The sequence below is a fragment of the Vulpes vulpes genome, chromosome 10 (genome assembly GCF_048418805.1).
Source record: "Vulpes vulpes isolate BD-2025 chromosome 10, VulVul3, whole genome shotgun sequence".
Classification (NCBI taxonomy): Eukaryota; Metazoa; Chordata; class Mammalia; order Carnivora; family Canidae; genus Vulpes; species Vulpes vulpes.
Window position 1 is genome coordinate 71,487,640 of NC_132789.1, and position 24,622 is coordinate 71,512,261.

Here is a 24,622-nt window from a genome sequence, read left to right on the forward strand (position 1 = left end):
TCCTACCCTTCATAGAAATAAACTCTACCTCAGTTATTATCCATGGATTTCTCTTACTCTACATAACTAGGTGCCAGTAACATCATACAGTGTAGTTTTGTGTGTTTTAAAAATTTACATGAAGAAATCAACAAATATTTTTGAGTGCCTACTATGTGCTAGGCACTGTTCTAGACCCTGAGGATACAATGGTGGATAAGGCAAAACCCTTCTCCCAAATGTGTAACTGTATGAATAAATGAGATTATTGTGGGTATTTGTAAATGTATGAAGATGATGAAATAGGATATTGTGGTTCAGACTGGTAGGGGATAGGGGAATGAGTGGGTTGGTAGGGCACTGAGGAAAGGCCTTGCTGAAGATACTAAATTTAAAATCAAAACCTAAATATAAGAAACAGTATGTCAAAGAGAAGAAACAACAAACAAGTGCTGATGCCCTCACATAGGAATGAGTTTGGTGCATACACGGAAGAGCAAGACTCACACAGAGGCTGGGGTAATGCGAACACAGGGAGCACCAAGGGAGAGGAGGTGGGAAGAGTGGAGGATAGGAGGTGGGAAGAGGGTAGAGGGGAGCTGGAAAGGCCAAGACCTTGGTAAGGGATTTGGATTTTATTAAGGCTGCTGTGGAAAGCCATTGAAAGGCATAAGCAGGGATGTGCCATAGTTGCCATGTAGAAGATGGCGTAAGGGACAACAATGGGAAGCAATAAGGCTGTTGTAGTTTTTCAGGGAAGAGGTAAGTCAGAAGGATCGTGATGCCTTCTAATAAGATGAAAAGGCTTGGTATCACTTTCTCCTCCTGCAATCTGCCTTTAGGATTTGACATCATATTTCAAGATTTACTTATGTTGATACTTTTAGATAAAGTTAATTCATTTTAACCACTGTGTATATCCTATTCTATGAGTATACCAAGTTTTCTCTGTTTATTCTCTTGTTAATAGACTTTAAAGGTATATCTGTTTCTCCTATACACAATTCTGCCCAAAGCATCCTACTATATGGGTTCTTATGGATAGGATACCAGACTTTCTCTGGGATACACATCTGGCAGGCAATAGAATTGCTGGGCTCTGTGAGTATGCTCATTATCAACTTTGTACAAAACTGTTCTCCAAAGAGATTGTACCAATTTATACTCACTAGCTGTGTATGAGAATTTCCATTTCCCCACATCCTCAACATTTGGTATTGTGCTTTTAATCATTGCCAATCTGATGGATATGAAATGGAGGGCCATTGTCATAATTTACATTTCCTGATCACTAGCTACTATGTTTCTTGGCCCTTCAGATCTCTTTTCTGGGAATTCCTTCTTCCTAGCCTATGCCTACTTTCTTTCCCATTGAGCTGTTTTCTTATTGATGTGTAGGAGTTCTTTATATATTCTGGATAATAATACCTCATTGGATTTTATGCAATGAAAACATCTTTCTTGGGGTTTTTGTTTTGTTTTTGTTTTTTTAAAGATTTATTTATTTGAGAGAGAGCTCAAAAGCAGAGGGGCAGAGGGAGAGAAGCAGACTCCACACTGCGCAGGGAGCCTGACTTGAGGCTTGATGCCACAACCCTGAGATCATGACCTGAGCTAAAATCAAGAGTCAGCTGCCCAATCAGCTGAGCCACCCAGGCACCCCTCTAGGGTTTTATAGATTAAAATATTTTCTTCTGGGGCACCTGGGTGCCTCAGTTGGTTGAGTGTCTGCCTTCGGCTCACCTCTATTTTAACTACTGAATTGATGTGGAAATTAAGTTTGTGAACAAAGGGAAGTATGGATTTCTTAAAAAAAAAAAATTCCAAACAGAAAATGAACTGACTCAGCACCATTTATTGAATAGTCTTATCCTTTCCTCGCTGATTTGTAATGTTATCTCTTTCATATATCAAGTTTTCCCATAAGTGTGGGTCTCTTTGTGGGCTCTCTATTCTGTTTGGTTGTTCTATTTGTCTGTCTCTACACCAATGCCATCCTTTTGAAATACCTGTAGCTTTCTAATTGCCTTGCTGTCTAGTGTGGTGAGCTGTTTTTCTTTATTATTCTGAGTTATCTTGGGCATTTTTGGTTCTTTACTCTGATATGAACTTGTGGATCAACTTGTCAAATGCCATAAGGGAAAAACATATGGGTTTTAAGTAATTGCAGAGAATTTACAGATTAATTTGGACATAATAACCATCTTGGAGTCTTCCTATCCCATATGTGAATGTGGCATATCCTTTCATTTACTTAGGTCTTTTATGTGATTCAATCAAGCATTACTCCATAACAACTTTCTATTTCCTTTGTTAGACATGTTTATAAGTTCCCCAAGTTTTTGTTAATGGAATCTTGTATTTGTTTCTTAATTATATCTTTTGTTAGTTTTCTGTTGGGATATGGTGTTACTATTGATTTTTTAATATTCATTCATTTGTATCCATCAACCTTTGTGATTCTAATAGTTTGAAGACACTTTTAGATTTTTTTGTGTGTGTGTGGACAGTCATATTGTCCATAAATAATTATTTTATTAGTTTTTCAATTAGCCAGCATTTTAGATATTTCCTTAAGTCCCTTCCATACTGTAGGATCTATGATTCCATTCAGTGCTTTTGTGTCTATGTGTAGGTGAAAATAAAGCATGGGTACTCATTCTCCGTATGTTATATAATATCTTGATATACTATACAACAATGTTTCTTTATTCTTGCCTCCTATTCTCTTCTCTACTGAATTTATTAGGTAATTTTTAGCAAAATTTGAGAACAAAAATAAAATATAATTTAGAAGATCTTTAAAAGCGATTGGACATCATACATCCCTTGCGATAACTGCTATAGACTCAGACAAATGCTACATATATTACAGATTGCAAGACATGGGCCAAGAAGAAACGAAAAAGAGAAAATTATGTCAATTTTCAATATTAGTAGAACATATACACATATACATGCATACCGTGTGTGTGTGTGTGCGTGTATATGAAGTCATATGAGTTATACAACATACTGACATGAGAACATATTTTCTACAATCTGAAACATCAAATCCAGGAAATGGATCCAGTTTCTAATTAAGATTCTAAGGTCATATGACAAGTCTTTAAGAGACTTTGGGAGGTATTATTTCTGGAGACGAGCCCCTACTCTTTGATGGGTCCCTTGAACCAGGAGTAGTTCAAGTTTGGATGGTCTTCAACACTTAGGAGGATTTTTTTTTTTAAGATTTTATTTATTTATTTGAGAGAGAGATTGGGAGAGAGCACGGAGAGCACACCAGCACAATCGGAGGAGAGGGAGAAGCAGGCTCCCTGGAGAGCTGGGAACCCGACATGGGGCTCGATCCCAGAACCCTGGGATCATGACCTGAGCCAAAGGCAGACACTTAACCAACTGTGCCACCTGGTGCCCCTCTTAGGAGGATTATAGTCAGGATAATCCACTGGGTGAGTCACCGCAAAACTCCCCTTAGCTGCTCAGCTCCTAGGAAAAGAAGAGGCTCTTTTCTCCCTCAGAGCCCTGGATTCTATAATTCACTAAGTCATTGCCCTGGCATTACGTGGGGTGGTGGTAGTAAGACAAGGAACACAGAAAGCCAGGGAACTCACACAACTGGCAGCCAGGTCGTCACCTGGGTCTTCTGTGATGTCTGCAGTTTCCTGTATGAAACAGGAAGGGCAACAGGTCTGCTTCTCTTGGAAAGTCTTCGGCAGAGACTTAGCCTATAGAAATTTGCTGGGCCTGCTTTTCTGGGTTGTCCAAACCTCCCTGGAATAAAGTCCGGTCAGGATGTGGTCTGAACTGAGAGGCTGTTACCAGTCCACTTAAGCTACCACCAAATCTACATGGTCAGAGACCAAGTCATAGCTGTTCCCCGAAGCTATGAGAGTAAACACTGCCTCCTATTTTTAGTAGTTCCCTGCTTGCAAAAATAGCTCGAAATCCAGACCTTTGAGTCTCAGCAGCCTCCAGCTTAACAGGCCAGCCCATGGTAACCACCACCTCAACAACGACAATACCAGCTGCCACTAACATTTACCTGGAGTCACTATGCGCAGGTATTGCCTGAAGTGCGCTCGTGCATTATCTCGTTTTACCTGCACACAGACAGTCATTGTTATCATCTCTGTTTTCTAAGTGAGAAAACCAAGATTCAGAAATGTTAGGCCAGCTGCCCTAAGTCACACAGTCCTGAACCGAAATCAGTCCAGCCAGACACCACGATCTATGTTTCTGACCACTTCTTAGTCCTGCCTTCCCACATTCCACAACAGCCTCTGTGGTGGGATGTTTATTCTGTGGGATCTGGTCCAGGTTCTTCAGAGAACTTTAGTTGATAATTGGATTCAAGTGAAATAATCAAGAAATTATGTCCATCTCTATGGGAGATATTAAATGCCATTCTTCTTGTTTTATTATTTTTTAAAAACTATTGGGCTCACAAAGTTACCTTATTCTCATCATGTTCTCTTTTTACAGAGAAGCCTAAGTATTTTTCCAACACACTGTTATTTGGGGTAATTGCTTGATAGTTTGAAGGGTACCCAGAAGCTGTGGAGAACGTGGTCTTAAAAGGGCCAATGAAACCATCAGAGTATGAGCAAGCTCCAAGGGTGGAACCAGAAATGTGGCTGCCTGTTCCTTGTTGACTGTTTTCACAGAAAAATCACATCCCGGATCTTGTGTTGACTGAGATGATTGGCATGCATTATCAGAGTAGCTGCACATGGAAAATTTCTGACTTAAATCAATTATCTTATGCAAGTAGCATATGGAAAACAAAGTGTTGGTTTGGTTATGAAATAAAAGTTCAGGGAACATCCCATGGAGACAGTATACTTATTTCTAATTTGCCAGCTCTCAGAGGGAAAACACTGTGGCACTGGCTGTTTCCTGGTGAGTCCTCATTGGGTGTACGCATTATAAAATCTCCACTAATTATGTGGCGAGGTCGAGTGGCGGGTGGTGTCCTCACAGAATGCCTGCTCTGGGAGTACAAAGAGTCAAACCTCTTTTGCTTGCAGAAACCTACTTGAAACTAGCTTAAACAAAAATAAATTAGTAATAATAACATTTGCATATACGTGATGGGTATACATCGTGCACGTGTGTATTACATACATGTATACGTATATCCATAGATATATGCAATAACGTAAACGGGACAAGAGTTTTTGCTCTGAGGTTACAAGGTTGTCTCATGAAATCCAAGGATCTGGTGTTGGGGGCTTTGGGAGAGACCAGAATGCCTTGGGTCCTGGGCAGCTGTCCTCTCAGGCACCTCCTCTCTGGGACCCAGGGCTCCTTGTCCCTGCTTCTCCACCTTCTCTTTCCTCTTCTTCCCTGTGAGTTAGGTCCATCTGCTTCTTTGTGCACCACTGCCTCACATCTCACAATGTCATCTGTCCTCAGCTTAAGTAATCAAAAGGCCCTGACTCTGTACTTCAAGTCCAAATTTTGGGGCAGAGAATGTAACCGACCCAACCCAGGTCAGGTCAGCAAGCCCCGTGGTCAGCTCTGGCCTGGAAGATGGAACACTTAGGCTCAAACACGGCCCTAGGGGGCTATGCGGGTGTGAGAGGGGCCAGCTTCCAAATACATTCTGTTCTTTCCATTCTTCTGACCACAGAGATTCTCAACAAGAAGTTGAATTTTTGTCCCCGTGACTCCTCTAATAATGGGGGAAAGTGTGAGGAGTAGATGCTATCCTTGCACAAATAGGCCATATATCAGTGAAATATGGGGAATGCCTATTTTAAAGAATTGATGACTCCAATAATCTGCATTTTGATTCCTCAGACCAAGAAGAAATGATTCATTTTATCCTGATCCAGTATTTTTATGTTTAAAAGAGTTTTATTGATCATCTATCAAAATTAACTGTAATAACTATAATAAAGAAGTCATTTCATCAGATATAGTATTTTATAGGCAGTTATGCCTATCATACACTTGAATTGAATGTTTTAAGGAAAGCTTATTCTTGGGTATTTTAGAAGGTTAAACTTAGGGACCCCTGGTGGCTCAGTTGGTTAAGTGTCTGCCTTCAGCTCAGGTCATGATCCTGGAATCTTAGGATCAAGCCCTGAGTGAGTTCCCTGCTCAGTAGGAGGCTGTTTCTCCCTCTCCCCCTTGTGCCTCCTGTTCTCTCTCACTCTCAAACAAATAAAATCTTTTAAAGAAAAGGTTAAACTTACATTTGTAAAGTGATTAGTTAGCTATTAACATATCAGCTGAGGGGATCCTTGGGTGGCTCAGCGGTTTGGCGCCTGCCTTTGGCCCAGGGCGCAATCCTGAAGTCCCGGGATCGAGTCCCGCATCCGGCTCCCGGCATGGAGCCTGCTTCTCCCTCCTCCTGTATCTCTACCTCTCTTTCTCTCTATGTCTATCATAAATAAATAAAAAAATCTTAAAAAAAAAACATATCAGCTGAGTAAGTTCAGAATATTTGCAATTTAAAAAAAATTGATTGCTTGCACTTATGTAGGATAAAATGTTTCAGAAATGACCAAACATCCCCCTGTGCCACTACTGCTACTCCCAACCTGAGTGGTCTTGGTGATTTTATATGTCAATACAACTTCTGAGTAGTTCATTTAAATTCTCCTACTTTATATTTAAAATTATGTTTATAATTCAAACAAATAAAAAACAGAATAGGGACACCTGGGTGGCTCTGTGGTTGAGCATCGGACTTCGGCTCAGGGTGTGATCCTGGGGTCCTGGGATCAGTCCCACCTCGGGCTCCCTGCAGGGAGCCTGCTTCTCCCTCTGCTTGTGTCTCTGCCTCTTTCTCTGTGTCTCTCATGAATAATTAGATAAAATCTTAAAAAAAAACCAAAACCCAGAGAATAATATGATACCAATGCCTCTTCCACATTTAAAAAGGATGATTGTTGTAGCATTGTTTTTTTATACTCTGCCAAATGAGATAACTGCCAAGTGTTAATGTATATAAATAACATACAAGATTAAAAATTATCTGAAGTTATACTATATATTTCTTATGGATACATATACTTATTAAGACATAAATATACAATGGGGAGGATACTCCACTACTTGTGAAGGGTCAATATGTATTGGAGATTTGATGGGTAAAATCTGGGGCTTCAACCATATCTGTGATACTTTATTTTAAGAAATCATCTAAAGCCAAATATGGAAAATGCTAACAATGATTGATTCTCGGAGGTTTTCAGGATAAGGCATATGGTGAGACAATTTGCCTTTTTAAGTAGAAGCTGGTCCCTTAGAAATGGTTTTCCTTCCCCTCAGGCCCATTTATAATTGCTAAAGAGGAATTACATGAAATGCCCGTGAGTAGATGTCCTTTGTAAGCATATCAACTGTATGACTGTTACTTGAGTCAGAGAATGGAATAAAGGATAGAAAGAGAGATGTGCTGCACCCTGGGTACCTCTGGATTTTATTCTAATTGTCTGAGGCTCTTCTGAGGGGTGATAGATGTCGAATTCATATCATCATAGCTGGCATTTGTTGCAAGTTTTATAATGTCTGTCACTCGCCAAACATTTTACATGAGATATTAGTTAGGATACAATTTAGTTGACCATAACAGAGACCCAAAGTAACAGTGACTTAAACAAGATCTAATTTTTTAAAAGATTTTATTTATTTACTTCAGAAAGAGTGGAGAGAGCACAGAGGGAGAGGGAAAAGCAGACTCCCCACTGAGCAGGGGGCCTCACGCGACTGGATCCCAGGACCCCAAGATCATGACCTGAGCTGAAGGCGGATGTTTAACCAACTGAGCCACCCAGGCATCTCAAATGAGATATAGTTTTATTTGTCACTCACATAACAATCTGGACATAAGCAGTCCATGGCTGATATGATGGCTCCATGAAGCTCAAGGATCCAAGTTCCTGGGACGCCTGTGTGGCTTAGTGGTTGAGGTCTGCCTTCAGCTCAGGGCATGATCCCGGGATCCTGGGATGGAGTCCCACGTCAGGTTTTCAGCGAGGAGCCTGCTTCTCCCTCTGCCTGTGTCTCTGCCTCTGTCTCTGTGTCTCTCATGAATAAGTAAATAAAATCTTAAAAAAAAAAAAAAAAGATCCAAGTTCCTCTTGTTGCTCTACTATTCCTACATTATTGCTCTTACACTCATAGTCTATGATGGTTCTTGGCTCTCTCACTAGTTGCTCATTTTCCCTGGCCAGAGTTGAACCACATGAGCACACCTAGCTGCAAGGGATGCTGGGAAATGTAGTCTTTGTTCTGTACAGCCATGTAGGGCAGCTGTAAATATTGGGGTTTCTATTCCTATAGAAGGTGAGGAGATTCGCATGGTGGGAGGCCTTAAGCAGTCTGGGCCACAGTGGATATTTTCTATTTAACTTTACAACAACATTAGGAGTCAAGCCCAAATCGGCCCACTTAACACTTGAGAAGGAGATTAGATTATTTGCTGATGGTCACACTGCTAGTACATTACGGAGCTGGGTATGGCTGTATCCTTGTTTATAAATTTGCATCGAGTTTGCTGAGAAGTTCTAATACTAGGAACTGAGCTGGGAATTCTCAGCTTCCTTGGGACTGCCACACCTCATCCGTGTTTGCTTGATTTCATCACACCATTTAAAACAATCATCCAGGAAGGAGCTGTGTGGCCCGTGCTTTAGAGTTGAAAGCAAGCACACCTTTAGTTTTGTCCGAGGTATTCTGTGATATTCTGTGACCTTTAATGAGTGTTTGGGTGTTTTCCAATCAGAACTGGGAACACATACCAGGGAAATGTTATTCTTTACTTTGATTCAGGTTATTCCTGGCTTCTGGCTAGGTTAGAAAATGTGCCTCTAATATCTTTCTAATAAAAGGAAATGCTTTAATAAAATATGTATTCTAACATCTTTTTTTCTGAGCCCAATGTTAAGACTATGGACTGTCACCTAAACATTAAATAAAAAGTAACAATATTCAGGGCACCCGGGTGGCACAGTTCATTAAGTACCGACTCTTGGTTTCCACTCAGGTCCTGGTCTCAGGACTCATGAGATCAAGCCCACGTTGGGCTCCATGACTCAGTGGGGAGTAGGCTTGAAGGTTCTCTCCCTCTGCTCCTCCCCCTACTTATACGGGACATGCTTTCTCTCTATTAATAAATCTTTTTTTAAAAAGTAGCAACTTTTCAAGATGCCTGGATTGAGTGTCTGCCTTCAGCTCAGGTCGTGATCCTGGGGTCCGGGATTGAGTCCCACATTAGGTTTCCTGCAGGGAGCCTGCTTCTCCCTCTGCCTATGTGTGTGTGTGTGTGTGTGTGTGTGTGTGTGTGGTGAATAAATAAATAAAATCTGAAAAAAAAAGCAAATTTTCTAGAAGCGATTTTATTTTAAGGAGAAAGAAGTAGCATTGAAACCAGATGTTGCTTTTTTTTTTTTTTAATTTTTTTTTTAATTTTTTTATTTATTTATGATAGTCACAGAGAGAGAGAGAGAGGCAGAGACACAGGCAGAGGGAGAAGCAGACTCCATGCACCGGGAGCCCGATGTGGGATTCGATCCCGGGTCTCCAGGATCGCGCCCTGGGCCAAAGGCAGGCGCCGAACCGCTGCGCCACCCAGGGATCCCAGATGTTGCTTTTTTAACAACATCATCCAACTACCAGCATCTTCCATGTGACAAAATTTGGCAGGTGACCCCTTTCTTTCACCCAGATCACAATTTCTAAGAGTTGGCATGTGCCAAAAACAAAACTTCAAAAGGGAAACCTGGTTCCTGAAAGTTCACATCTGACATTATTCAAGCTCAAGCTGGATCAGAAGGATAGAGCCTAGACAAGGTGTGCAATCACACCTGATTGTAGAGCTCTGCTTTTAGAGGTGTTAAAAGTTGAAGTCTTTATATGGTTCAGAACCAGGGTCAGGTCAGGATTAGCGTTAGGCAAGTGTGGCATTCACTTCTGGCACCAAAATTTACAGAGGTGTCAAAAAACTTAGCACAAGGGGTGCCTGGATGGCTTAGCTGTGTAAGCGTCTGCCTTCAGCTCATGTCACGATCCTGGGGTATCTGGATTGAGCCCCACATCGGGCTCCCTGATTAGGGAAGAGCCTGCTTCTCCCTTTGCCCCTCACCTTGCTTGTGCTCCCTCTGTCTCTTCCTCTCTCCCTCAAATGAATTAAACAAAAAAAAAAAGAATAGCACAAGATAAATAATATTTTTTTTGATAAATAATATTTTAATGCAAACTTTGAAAATAAAATAAATGCAAAATAAATTCATAATCAACAAACATCAAATTTTTAAATAAAGACAGGTTGTTGTTTGTGTTGCCACACTGCATTGTGTCATGGGAACAGCTATTTCCAATCAGCCCCACATTCCTGGCCCCGAGCTCCTCAGATCCCACCAGGCAGGTTTACGAGGGTTGACAATGTGTAGAACAGATGGGGCAATGAATGTGGGGTTTTTATATAGGGTCATGGATTTTTTTTTCTTATAGAGCTTTTATTAACTTTTCTTACCTGGTTCAAAATATTTGGGAGGATATTTTGATGAGCGCATATAGGAGTGCACATTTTCCCTTTGTCCTAGGCTCCAGGATGGCTCCACAGGGCATGGTTGGTTCAGGACTTCTGGGAACCCTGCTCTTCATGCTAAGTGAACCGTTGCTAGAGGAGCTCTAAACTCCTGTGAGACCTAATGGTTCCTTCTCTGAGACCATTTGGCTAAATGTATGACTGCTGTCCATTAGATCACCATGTCACAAATGCCCTTAGCCTTTTACACTTAGGTAAACTTAGGTAAAAGGTAAAACACTACCTTTTACACACAGGTAGGAGCCTGTGCTTAGTTTGTCTGTCTGTCTAGCCACGCATTAATACCATCTAACTTCCACTGGAAACCCCCTGATCCCCATCCCCCGCAATCCTTCCCTTCATAAATTCTGTTCCTCTCCTTCTCTCCCTTTCTCACCCTGATTCTCATTTATTGTTTTGCATGTGGGAATTTATGTCACATCCATCTCCCCTGCTACAATGCAGGCTCCATGAGGGCAGGGAGCGTATCTGCCTGGTTTGTTACTCTTCCCCCAGGACCTACTGTAGTGTCTACATGCTGTGAGGACTTATACAGACTTTTTAATAGGTAAATGAATTTATGAGTGGTTGACCTGCATTATCTAATTCGAAGTAAAGCTTCAGGTGCTTAATAAATGTTATTGATAATGATGCTACAGGATTTTTTTTTTTTAAATCAAGAATACCTTCAAATTTCAATGAAATGAGTCTCCTTTTCTCTTTTTTGAGTTAGGTCTTGAATAAGTAAGTGTTCCTCCTGACAACTCCTCTTACCTGTCAAGCCATTTTTTTTGCAGTATCTGGAAGGCCAGTATCGCAAAGGCAGTTTGACTTAGCAGAAAGAACACCCGGTTGGGAAATCAGGAAGCCTGAGTGTGAAGTGTGAACTCTAAAAGAGAATGGGATGCTTGTGGTAGGATGGACTGGGTTTCCCTGCAAACAGTCAAGCGGGCCTCATTCTCGTTCCGTGGTAAGTCTTAGGCCATAGGTATGTTCCTGAAGCTGAATTCCCTGTTTTCTGTAGGTCTGCCCTGCCTACTGGTTAAATCTGACCATGAAGATAGCAGAGGGATCTTCACATCAGAGCCTACCCCCATCCACTCTATCATTGTGCAGCCAGCAAAGCCTCCATGCCCCAGTTCAGTGTCTTCTCCGAGGGTCTACTCTTTGGGACTTCTGGATAGTTTCAGAGGAATCTAGAAGCTACCTCCTTGAGGACAGTGGATCAAAATGTTTGGCTAACTCACGTCATGCTTTTGCTGTAGGCACCAAACGGGGCAAGGAGTCTTCTAGGACTGTCTTCTCAGGTTGGAAGAGGCAGGATAGTGAGAAAAAGAGCCCTGACTCTGGAGTCATACAGACTGGGCTCTAGTCCCAGAATGACATTCATTCACTAGCCAAGTAGTTTCAGTTTGACACTGAGAGTGTGGAAAGAGAATAACAGTAATACTCTAGCAGTCAGAACTCTGGGTTACACACAACAAACACCTAACTCAAATGAACTTAAATGGGTGTAAATGGCATAAATGGGAATCAACCAGCAGGGCTTATCTGGATGATTTCCTATAAGCCCCAAAAGGGTGGGTTATAGCTGGATCTCAGTGACAGATGGAACCAGGGTCTGCAACATGGTTAGGGCACTTCTCTTCTTGTCCCTATGTGGAAAGACTATAGTTCCTAAGGAGCGGTGGTTCTTCCAGTGATGGGCAATGTGGCCTCCTATTTCACAGCTTCTCCACCAGAGGAAGGTTGCTTCTCTTCCCTGCGATCTCATTTGACAAATCCTGGGAAGGATCTAATTGGCCTAAGTTGGATCACATGCTGACTGTTGGACCAGACAGCTTTGGCAAGGGTGGGTGGTTTACTGTGATTGACAGCCTTCAGTAGAGGCACAGGTTGGAGGGGCCTGGCTCAGTTGATTAGGCATTGCACTCTTGATTTCAGCTCAGGTCTTGATCCCAGGGTCATGAGTTCAAGCCCTGGGTCATGGAACCTACTTTAAAAAAAAAAAAAAAGCACATGTTGGAGTTGGTGGAAGGGTAGTCCTCAGAAGAAGGGGGGTTGCTTTCCCTGTAAAATGCAGACATACCAGGCAGACTGAATCATAGGTGTCTACCACATATATTAGTTCAGGGTTGTTGGTGAGGATTAGAGATAATGGATATAAAGCATGAGTTGGGAAATGCTGCTGATGGGAAGGAGTGGTATCTCAGCTTCCCTGGATACTCGGGCTTCACATTTGGGGCTATTATATCTCATAGAAAGAAATACACTTTCTTCTTTGTTCTTCTTTCCAACCTCAGGACAATCATTGTAATAGACTCTTACAAGACCTAAAAAGGTTATGTTTTCTCAAGGACATACAATTAGTGGTACATAAGGCCTAGACCCAACCCTCAAGGCTCCCAATCCATAGTCTCCTTTTTGTACACCATGTGGTGATTAAGCGTGCTGGCACAAAAGCCAGCTTGCCTAGCTTTAAAGCTCAGCTTCTCTTACTGTGTGGCATTGGGTAAGTTCCTAAACCTCTCTGAGCTTCAGAGATTCCCTCTGCAGAGTCATTACCAGGATTAAATGAATTCAATATGGGTATATTGGTGATGATGATGATTCCATTTCCAGAAACTGTCACCTGTGCCTCCTGCCTTGGAGCGGGTCACCTCCAAGCGTGTCTGGGGACATGCCAGGCATTGCGGTGGGGCTGCAGGCTGGTTGTCCTGGGCACTGGGATTGGAGTGGGAGCAGCTGTTCAAATCACCTCGGGCGGGGCAGCCCCCAGTGGCTCAGAGGTTTAATTTTTTTTTTTTTTTTTTACTTATGATAGTCACACAGAGAGAGAGAGAGAGAGGCAGAGACATAGGCAGAGGGAGAAGCAGGCTCCATGCACCGGGAGCCCGACGTGGGATTCGATCCCGGGTCTCCAGGATCGTGCCCTGGGCCAAAGGCAGGCGCTAAACCACTGCGCCACCCAGGGATCCCCAGAGGTTTAGTGTCACCTTCAGCCCAGGGCCTGATCCTGGAGACCCGGGATCGAGTCCCACGTCGGGCTCCCTGTATGGAGCCTGTTTCTCCCTCTGCATGTGTCTCTGCCGAGCTCTCTCTGTTTCTCATGAATAAGTAAATAGATTCTTAAGAAAACAAAACAAAACAAAACAACAAATCACCTTGGGCTCCGAGTGAAGAATGAAGGCGTCACCTCTCTGTCTCCACCCCAGAGGTAGCATAGTATTAAACAGTTTTTAAAATAAACATTTCCCAGCAGAATAGTGAATCATGAACCACTAATGCTGCAAGGCTTTCACTGACCTCACAGGGGACACGCAGCAAAAAACCTAAACTCCCTGTGTCCTCTTCTCCTTTGAAGGAGGGCTGTGGCAGTGCCTGGGATGCCATGAACAGCCCAGGCTTGGGAATCAGACAGGCCAGGATTCGAATCCCGCTGCTGCCGTGGGTTAGCTACGTGACTTATGCAAGGTACTGGGCCCTCTCTCGTGTCTAGATTGAGAACAGTGTCCATATCCACCTTGTGGGGCTGGGAGAGGCGTCCCTGGAAGGCAGGCAGAGTGCTTAACACACAGTGTGCTTGGTAGTTGAGGTTGTCATCGAAAGAGCGTCACGTGATGTGTACGCGTTGGAGGACACACAAAATCACTGAGCAAGTGGCAAGTCTTCTTTTTATAAAATAAAGGCAACCTGCATGCACGTTTTCTCATGATTACGCTACCTCTTAATTTTGCAGAAGGCTTAATTGGATGGATCTTTGGGTAAGAGATTTCCACTTGATTTTTAAAACCATACAAGAAAATATACTCTTACAAAGGGTCGAGAAGTATCTTCTGTAGTTACGTGAAAGGCTGCTGGGCTAATTCTGACAAGAGAAGCAAAGAGAAACCCTCCCAGAGCAGCGAATGCTTCTCCCCCTGGTTCCAGAGGAGGAGAAGGTTCCACATTTATCCACCAGAATCAGGCTGTGTGCTTCTATGAACCACGACGTTGGAGATGGGCTGGCTCTGGGCAAGGGGTAGCTTCTCAAAAACAGAATTTGAGACGTTCTCTCAACTTGCCTTCGCACCTTTCATATCCCTCACCTGCAGGGTCCCCTCAACTCTGCCAGGGTCCTGCAGCACAAGGAGCAACCTGCCGAAGGCTCAGGTCCCCTACTTCCAGGTAATCCCCGCTTGCAAAATCCTCTTGAATGCTTCAGAAAGTTCCTCTCTACTGCAGAGAAAATGACTCTCTGGAGGGGGCAGTGCTTTCTAACGTAGCGGGTAATATCTTGATGAGCTATGCTGGTCAGGATAGGCTAGAGTGAGCCCCGAAACCTGGGGTAGCACAGAAAGGTTCTTTTTTTGCCCTCCCACCCCGGGTCCACTGTGGGTCCGATGGGTCTCTGGGGTAGCTTCTGAGAGGGACAGAAGCGGCTTGCAGCAGGTGACCCCCCCTCGGGGCTCCCAGGTCACTGTGACGGGGAAGGCGTGGGAAATGCACACTCCCTGGGAAATGCTACACATCACTCGCATTCATGAGTCCGCTCAGAACCAGGTCTCACCGACCCACCTAATTTTAAAGAGACTGGGAAGCGTAGCTCTCCCAAGGACCCAGAAAAGACAGAATAAGCTATGAAAGGACAGGAATCTCTGCTGCAGTATTTTCCTTTTCAGATACAGGGACCCTGGCTGTTGGATCGGGGCTCCTTGTGAGAAAAATCTGAAGGAGGCTTGAAAATCAGAGCAGAAGGAAATATGGAGAGCCACTAGGGAAAGGGGAAAGTATTTTCTTTTCTTTTCTTTTCTTTTTTAAGATTTCATTTATTTATTCATGAGAGATGCAGAGAAAGAGAGAGAGAGAGGCAGAGACACAGGCAGAGGGAGGAGCAGGCTCCCTGCGGGGAACCCGATGCAGGACTCGATCCCAGGACCCCAGGATCACACTCTGAACCGAAGGCAGACGCTCAGCTGCTGAGCCACCTGGGGCCCCGGGAAAGTATTTTGTTAAGAATGCTGAGTACCTCCCTGTTTGGGGCACAAGGCTCCTTAACGTAACAAGGGAATTTCGAGAACCAAAACCGCTTGACAATGGAGGCCGTGGAGGCAGCGAGCTGAAATGCACCAGCTCCCCAGGTTTGGCCACCTGCCCCCACCCTTGTATCTTCTTCCCTCATCCTGGGACCAACCTGCCATGTGCCACCTTCATAACTCTCTCGGGATGATCAGTATTAAGGTATTTTTTCTTTCAATAACTTACTTTCTGTAAATAAAAGGCACTTTATATCTCTGTCTTCGTGAGAATCCATTTCGTGAAAATCATTTACCACGGATAGAAGGTACCTGTAGGAACAAAGACAACATCAGAGGCTAGATTGGTGGAAAGGCCTGGCCAGCTCTCCACCTGAGCGGCTTGCGTGGAATCAGACGGGTGCAAAGACGATGATGCAGGCTGAGGTCAACAGTTCAGGGGTGGCCTTTCTGTCCCGATGCCTGGGTTCCAGTTCCAGGACCACATCACCTACCAGCTGTGTGGCCTTTGTGCCTCGGTTTCCTCATCTGCGGACCTGAGGACGATAATATTGCCTACTCCGGCTCTAGGAAACGCCTGTAACAGGGTCTGGCATGTGGTAAGGGCTACATCCTAAGCACGAGCAATTTTTGGTATAATTTCTTACCGTGTGATGTCTTTTTTAATTTGGCCTCCTCTACCTGCTAAAATCACCTCCCCTAGCCCGTGAAATTCTCTCTCATTCGCTGCTGAGATGCTTCCCACGCTCCAAGACCCCTCCATCCACGAGCCAGCACAGACTCTGCACAGTGACACCCCCGAGCCACCAGCCCTTGGGCTGACTTGGCCATCCTGTCTGCAGGCTCCCGGCTTGTGTCCACCTCGGGCTTCCAGGTGAGGGTAGAAACGCCTGCCTTTAGAAGATGCTGTAGGATCCAACAGGTGAAATAGGCTCTCTCCAAATGTCAGGACTCAAACAGATGTTGGATGGATGTTGGTTCACCAAACAAAGGCGGGAGCAGGTGGCCGAACCTGGGGAGCTGGTGCATTTCAGCTCGCTGCCTCCATGGCCTCCATTCTCAAATGTTTTATGCACACACACACACATATAATCACATGGATCCTTTCCAATTAAGAAAAAATAATCAGGAAGTGATTTTTGCTTTGCAGAGTCTATTATTTCAACAAATGTTGGACCATCAGATGTAGAAACCAGAGCTACATTATTACTTACCCGCCAACAAGTATTTCTAAGAATCCTTTCATTATGCTGTATTATGGGCTGCCTCAAGAGTCCTATTTGATCGAGTCTATGTTTCAGCAAAGTTTACTTGGTTTCTGCAGTCCTCAAGATGCAGTGTGGCTAAATGAACACAGGAATGAACCAAATTAATGTTTTGTTGAATTCTGTTGCAATGGTCAGTGCTATTATGTGTAAATTCGGTAAAACATGCTTTGGTGTTCAGTTTATATTGATTGTGTTCCTTCTTGGTTCCCACAAAGGAGCCTAGTTGAGCTTTCTTCTCCGTGTCCTTACAATTCCTCTCTGGGCTTGGAGAATTTGCTAGTTTGTTCTCTGCCCCACTACTTGGCTGTGGCTTTGACTCAGTACCCAGTCAGGCCTGTCATTCCTGGCTTCATATGGCTCCAGGAAATGATGTTTTGTTTTTTTAATCTTAAGAGACGCTAGAAGGATGCTGGGAGCAAAATCTAACTCATGGGGTTGTCATGAAGTTAAAAGAGAAGAAGCATCTAAAATGTGGAACATGGTACCTGGCATGGGTGAGTGCTCAACCACAAATGGTCCCATTTTACATTCAGAGAAGCTCCCTGTCTTGGTTCCCTTCTCTCTCCCTCCCAACCCCAGGCTCTGTAGGTCTGCTTCCCCAAATCTAGGTTGCAGTTTTTCAGGGTACCATGTACCTCTCTTTGTAGCACCAATCACCGCACCATTATGCTTTTCTCCCTGTGATGATGTTATGGTGGGCTCCCTCCCCACCAGTCTTCATGGCCTTAGCTCTGGTGGGCCTCGCAGATCTGCCTCTAGCGTGAAAGGCTGTTCTCTATATCTGCTGCTAGAAGTGTGGCCCTCAGCTGCCAGCCCCAGTGGTCTGGCCCCAGCTGAAGAGAGCTGCCCCTTCCAATGACTGGTCTACATGGGGGTACGTAGGCTTGGCCTTCTCATGCATCTGGGGCTGGCTCTGGAAGGCCATCCCATCTTTAGAACCCCTTGCGGGGCTGGCCCAAGCTTCTCTTGAGACAGTTTCATATTTTTACGGCATCCTCTGTGCACTCCTGTGTACTTCCCTTCCTTCCATGGATGTTAATCCTGAGGGTACTCCCTGATGCAATTTATGCATCCCAATCCCTATCTCAGAGTCAGCTTCCTGGGGAACTGCTTGCTGCTTGCTGTCCCCTCTTGCAAATGGAAGAAGTACATTGTTGTTGCCAATTCTGTGTGTTCTCAGAGCCTATGGTAGTCCCTGGTAGTCCCTACAGTAGGATTTCAGTAAACGTTTGTGGGGTGAATGAATGAATAAATGAATGATAATAGCATCGCTAGTAATTTGTTTTATGTTTCACTCCCTCTCCTTTCTTCAAAGGGAATATGACTTTTATTTGGGAATTTCTTGACTTTCTACCTAGGGGCTCTATTGACTTGCTCCCCCTTCTCTTCTTCTTCCCTCTCCTTCCACTTTGGGTTCCTTTTCCTCTGACCCACCCCCTTTCTAAAATCCCTGCCTAGTGATACCCTGTTGTCACTGAGGAGGGAAGAGGAAGCCTTGGGAAAGCAGCTGAGAGAGGGTGATGGGAAGCAGCTAAATTAGTTTAGAGGCCAGTTTAGTAACTCCAGCTTTTCTATCAGGAGCCAGTGTGGAGCCCTGTGAAAGAGGCTCATGCCAAGAAACAGAGCAAATCAATATCCGAAGGCTCTGCTAATTGCATGGCTGTCAGAAGGTATTTTCTCATTTTGAATGAGAAGAAAGGCCTTTTAAGACAGCAAAGCTCTTGTACAAGTAGAAAAAAACTGAGAACTTGCATTTGAGTCCACGTGAAAAATGGCCTCTTTGTTACTCATTTCTCATCCTTGTGGAAAGCCTACGCAGCAATATTTTATGTTCTGCTCCCCACCAGCTTTTTAGTTTTGTTTTGTTTAGGGCTTTTTTCCATTCCTCCTAGAGAGAGCCCTGGATTCAAGTTAGAAGACTGGGTTCAAGACCTGGCTCTGCTGCTTTAGCCACAGGGCAGTGGCTCCCGCCTTCGTCCCTGGTCTGCAGGTGCACGTTTGGTGGGCAGCTCACAGGACTGGAGATTGAGAAGTTAGGTGAGACGATGGATATGAACAGGATTTGAAAATAGCACAACTCTAAGGAGCAATTGTCATTGTCACTGTCATTTAATCTTCAGTGAACCAGAGCTTGAAAGTTGAAGCTGGTACCCCCTTCCCCCAAATGGACTTCAAAGCCAAATATAAGAGTTTTTAGGATACATTTTTCTCACTTTGCGTGATGTTTAGCAAAAGTCCTCGTGGTTATTAGCCCACACAATGACAAATTGACTGTCCTTAGAGTGCACCAAAGGTGTCAGGCTCCTGTGTAAACAGCCACTTTTCCTGTATTCACTATTTCATGACAGAGTCAGGAAGCCACCTGGTCTTGAGACCAGGGTTTTGGGTTGATCAGATTCACCTGATTATTTTCACAGATCAATTAATACTTTTCCCTGGTTCTCTCCTGTCCAAGGTAACCCTGGTGGTCAGGTGCACGTCTGCTTTTCCTCCAGATACACGATCCTCCGAGGACTTATGCCATAAGGAATCATCTCCCCGCGAGCCTAGGCATGCAGGGAATCCATGATTCCCTTTGTGTAGGGCAATTTTCTGCAGAAAATTGGACTTTCTCCATCCTACAGAAGGCAGACCGATGAGGTTCTTTGAGCAGTCGGCAGAGGGTCCCAGGTCTGCCCCTTTAATGCTGGTAGATTATAAAATCCTTATACTATCTGGGGTCTGCAGAGATCTCAAGTTGTCTTCCAGTCAGATGTGGGATCTCAGGAGTGGAGTGCAGTCAAATGTTCAGCAGAGATTTATGGATCATTCATAACCATGTTGGGGACAGGAATGGGCTTTTTAAGTCTTTGTTTCAGGTGCTGGCATTTTTCTGAGGAGTGAGCTTTATATTACACGTGGAAAAGGGTGAAGTGTGACTAAACAAATATGCACAACACAAAAATGACAAAAGCAAGTGGACAGATACTGCACACGACGTCCCTTGGCCATTAAGATGGCCTGATTGTAGACTTCTTGTAGACAGCAACCTGGTCTTGGGTCTCTCGGATCCACATGATACTAGTAGGTTCTCTGTAAATATGAGGTGTTATTCTCCTGCTGACATCTTGCAATAGCTCCCAGGGCCTCCACCAGAACATCCAGTCTTCTTGGTTTGGTCCTTCAGTTCCCTCATGGTCAGGCCTGGCCTCCCCTCTTGCCATTGCCTGGAGAAGCTCCACACAGCAGCTGCTCAGAGCGACTGCGCTGCAGTCTACAAATGTACTTGGGTACACTTGTGGATGCTCTCTCTCTGCTCTTCTCGTCATGCTAACTTCTCTCTTTCCAGACCCTGTTCAGGATCCTCACCTTCGGGTCCAAGTCTCTGACTAGCCCCTCATCTCTTCATGCCCTTAACCTTGTCTCTGCAGGTTGGGTGCCCCTTATCTGAGCCCTATGATCCTGCCACGGCCCTTGACATTCTAAATTGCTAACAGTGGGTTCTGTGTCTCTGCCTACTTCAAGACTGTTGTCCTAGGGGACAGGGGCTGTACCTTGTTCACGTTCATTCTCAAAACAAATTTTGCCTGCTTCCCTATTTAGATGCTGGGGTTGGGAGAGTGGGGTTGGGGTTGTCAATGGGACTAGAAGCAGATTCACCTGGGCTTTTCTTCTAGATTAATGAAAACGCCTTTTGGTCTGGGCCTGGGGGGCGCTGCTGGGGGTGCAGACTGGAAAGGCAAGGACAGAAGTCAAGATATTACCATTTTACTCTTAACATGTCGTGACTGCCCTAAGGTGTGGGAATACTGAGCTGCAGAACAGCCACGGTCACAACAAATGAACATTCTCTACACCCAGCACTACTGATGTGACTGTGCCGGGCTGTGTCTGTTGAGGGGGATCCAGGCAAGCAGCTACGCCACTGTGACATGCTAATGAAATTGCTTCACACTTTGGGGTAATTTGGTTTCTAGTCTCTGAGGTCAGATCTTCATCACAAGGCCCAAGAAGCATGAATTAAAATTGAGAGTCTGTCCCTGGTGGGGACCGCATAGTGGCCACACACCAGGATGGGATTTTTAGAGGTCAGCTTCATCCTGCTAATGGAATTCTCTTCTCTGCATTCATATAAAAAGCAAAAGTAAACTATGGTGTTAGAAAGCGGGACGATTTCTTGGTATGGCTACCTTTGGGGTTGGGCCGGGAGGGGCTTGGAGAGGACATGAGAGAGGTTCCCGGAGTGTTGTGGTCTTAAACCGGTTAAACCGGTTAAAATGGTTACATGAAGATGTTCAGTTGGTGAAAATCTATTGAGCTGTGTACTCATGGGTGGTGTACTTTTCTGTGTGTGTGGTGTTGTATTTCAATAAAGACATTACACTGTGTTAAATGCTGGTCATTGTAGGCAGGCATTTGCTGCGGGGGTCTCAGAAATGAAATGGCATGAGGCCACTGAAGTTATGTGGTGATTCCATCCTCTTGTAAGGTGGGCATACACATGATCCAGAGTATGTTCATATTAATTTTAAAGTATATGACAAAAATGAATATACAAATCAAAAAACGTATAGTAGAGTGCTCACCATCCTCCAGGGACCCAGGAGGGAAAAACCAGAGTGTTATGATACCTCAGAATCGTAAATGGGTCTCAAAACCCTTCATGTCTCTCCACTTGGACTGCCACCACTCTCGTTCCAGCCACTGGGAACTGTAGGCTGGACTGTGGCAATAACCTCCCACTCTCGCTGATAAATAATCCACAGTCCACACAGGAAAAGACTATAGCCATAAAAGAAACAACTCAAGGGCAGCCCCGGTGTCTCAGTGGTTTAGCACCGTCTTCGGTCCAGGGTGTGATCCTGGGGACTAGGGATCGAGTCCCACGTCGGGCTCCCTGCATGGAGCCTGCTTCTCCCTCAGCCTGTGTCTCTGCCTCTCTCTCTCTCTCTCTCTCTCTCTCTCTCTCTCTGTGTGTGTGTGTGTTTCTATGAGTAAATAAATAAAATCTTAAAAAAAAAAACCCAACTCAAATAACTCCCCTATGTGAAGGCCCTCCAAGAATTCCTAATAGTCTTAAAGCCCAAATCCCAGCATGCCCACCATTGACTGGTCCCTTCTACATCCATGACCATCCTCCCCGCACTCTCTCCCATCTCACCAATTTCCAGGCTTCCTGGTCTCTGTTCATTCTCCCAGCACTCCGTGCTTGTCCTTACCCTAAAGCTTTTACATATGTACATCTGCCTGAAGAGGGGTCTCCCAGACTTTGGGATTGCTGGCTCCCCCTCAGCCTTTATGTCTCTCTCAGCGCAGATGTCACCCCCTCAAGTAGCCTCCCTCAACCATTCTGCAATCATGTTACCTTACTTAGTTTTCTTCACGGTACCCGTGACTATCTTGTTTGTATAGTTGCTTCCCAGAATGAACACCTCAAGAGGGCAAGGATTCGTCTGCCTTCTTCACCCTTTCCACCAGTGAGTGTCCCAGTAAGCAGTGGATGGCAAACTCAAAAAAGCATATAACCAAAAAGAATTTAACAAAAGGACCACGTACAGAAATGTGGGCAGGGCTAAGGGGACCAGTGAGGCACAGGGAGGCTCCCAGGGAAAGCCATCCCGGCCCCTAGGCCTGAAGGGGTAAGACGAGAGGGCTCTCTGTTCCCTACTTTATCTGTGAAGTGGAAATCATAGCTCTGTCTCTCTGTGACGTGCTTGTAAGACTTGGTTACACATGAGGACTAGATTGGTAAAGCAAGCGGAATGCTGACCGGGACATACGAAGTGCCATGTGAGTGTCTGATATTATTACTGATCTGATTTTAAACTCACTTAATTTAGTTCCTACAACTCTCTGAGGTAGATCAGGGGTTGAAAATTGTCCACCTATGGGCCGACCTTAACTTCCAAATGTGTTTTGTTTGGCTTGCACATATTTCTTTAATTTGAGCCAACATTAAAAAATCTGGAGATTTTTTTTTTTTAAATCTGGAGTTTTATATAAAAATCTGAAGTCCTGGCTGCTCCTGAGGACTCCTGGTCTGGCAGCAACCGGCAGGAGCTGCATGCTGCCCACTTCTTCAGGGGAGGAATGCACTCTGCAGCGCGATACAGTGGGATGAAATGGATACCCAGCTAACAGTCACTTCAAGCAGAGCTTGTAACCTCAGTCAAGTCCCAGGTAAGGTAGTTCCAGCGTTGATACTGTGGCATAAAAATGTAGAGGAAGTCCAACATTTGGGCACACCCCCCCCCCATGCACCCAACGCTGATGCTCCCTGCCTCTCCTCTCTGGGATCTTCAAGCACGTCAGCCATGGTGTTCCTCCTCATTTCTACCAATATCCCAAAGGCTTATATGTCACATGGAAGCACACAAACGTCCAGAAGAGGAGAGGATACCCTTCCATTGGTTTATCTTATAAAGGAAAATCCTTAAAGAAAAAAGAAAAACACCCAGCTAACTCCCCTCCACCCCCAACATCCCCACCCCCAGCTCACAAGTGTCCAGGATGGATCATATTACCAATACCCTTGTGGCCAGGGAGCATGGCTTGCACTTCCTGCTGTTCTAAGTAGGAAGGCAAGATCTGCCTGCAGGAAAGAAGAGACAACATTGGTGAGAAGGCTACCAAGAATGCCAGGTACAGCTCACCTAGTAATTACTCAAGTGTCTACACCCAGCTCCCACCACTTACTAAGCTACCTGTGGGCAACCGAATTTGTGATTCCTTTTTTTTTTTTTTTAAGATTTTATTTATTTATTCACGAGAGACACACAGAGAGAGAGAGAGAGAGGCAGAGACACAGGCAGAGGGAGAAGCAGGCTCCATGCAGGGAGCCGGATGTGGGGAGCCGGATATGGGATTCAATCCCCAGTCTCCAGGATCGTGCCCTGGGCGGAAGGTGGTACCAAACCACTGAGCCACCCAGGCTGCCCCGAATTTGTGATTCTTAAGGAAGATTTTTTCCCCCCATTTTACTGGTAAACTGAAGCTCATAAAGAATATATAATTAACCCAAAGTGATACAACTAATACAGGCTTGGAATACTGCTTGCCACATAATGAGCATCCAACAAATGACAGCTACTAAATTTTCTGTCTTGTGGGAGGGTGGAGGCCTGATTAATTTAGGAAAGGTTTTATTGTTGACGTTGTTATTGTTTTAAATCACTTTGAGTTCTTTAGAAAGGAGCCCTACAGAGGTTGAAAGTGGCATGATGACTTTGCTGTTTAGAGTTTGAAACTCAATTAAGATAGTTACTCCTACCTGAATAATCAACAGCACCAAGCCATCTTTATTGTGTCTCTAGGTACACACCTAAGATGCCATTTAAGATACTATCCAGGGGCATGGGCATAACCTTCCAGGTAGTCATCACCCAAACAAGTCTGGAGGGCGTTGTTTTGTACAAGAATAACAGAGCAGGGCATGAACAGCTGCAGACATCAGAGATTGTTAGAATTTCTTAGCAGGGCTTGCATGCCATTTCATAAACCAAGGGGGAAAAAGCTGTAGTAAGTAGAAGCTGTATAGGTAAAATTGTTCCTGATTCCATGCTAAAGACGGAACCCCAAAACAAGACCCAACAGAAGGTTTCTTGGTGATTAGAACCTTCTTGGGTTTGCAATGACAGTGACAGATGCTTCTTATCGTTCTTTTCCAATTGTATCATTCTTTCCAACTACCTTTACAACAAGCAGGCCAGAGCCCAGTCCTTCACTAATCCCCTGAGATCAACCTTTTAAAATTCTCAGTAACGAGTGAAGGCCCCACTCTTCCCCACCTCTGATGTTGTTTTCAGATCCCTTCACTGTTGGCATTTGCTCTTACTGGT

General features: G+C 44.5%; 1 protein-coding gene across 2 annotated transcripts in view; it reads left to right on the forward strand.

Annotated features, from left to right (window-relative positions):
• Positions 1-24,622, forward strand: part of SOCS2 (suppressor of cytokine signaling 2) — a 76,820-nt gene that overhangs the window by 24,514 nt on the left and 27,684 nt on the right. Inside the window, exon 4 of one of the 2 annotated variants that reach the window (XM_072724576.1) lies at positions 14,617-14,802. The exons of the other annotated variant lie outside the window; for it this stretch is intronic. Within the exon in view, the coding sequence (XP_072580677.1) occupies positions 14,617-14,787 (171 nt within the window). The 3' untranslated portion in view covers positions 14,788-14,802. Of the gene's footprint in view, positions 1-14,616; positions 14,803-24,622 lie in introns of those variants that run through there. 2 annotated transcript variants of the gene reach the window in all.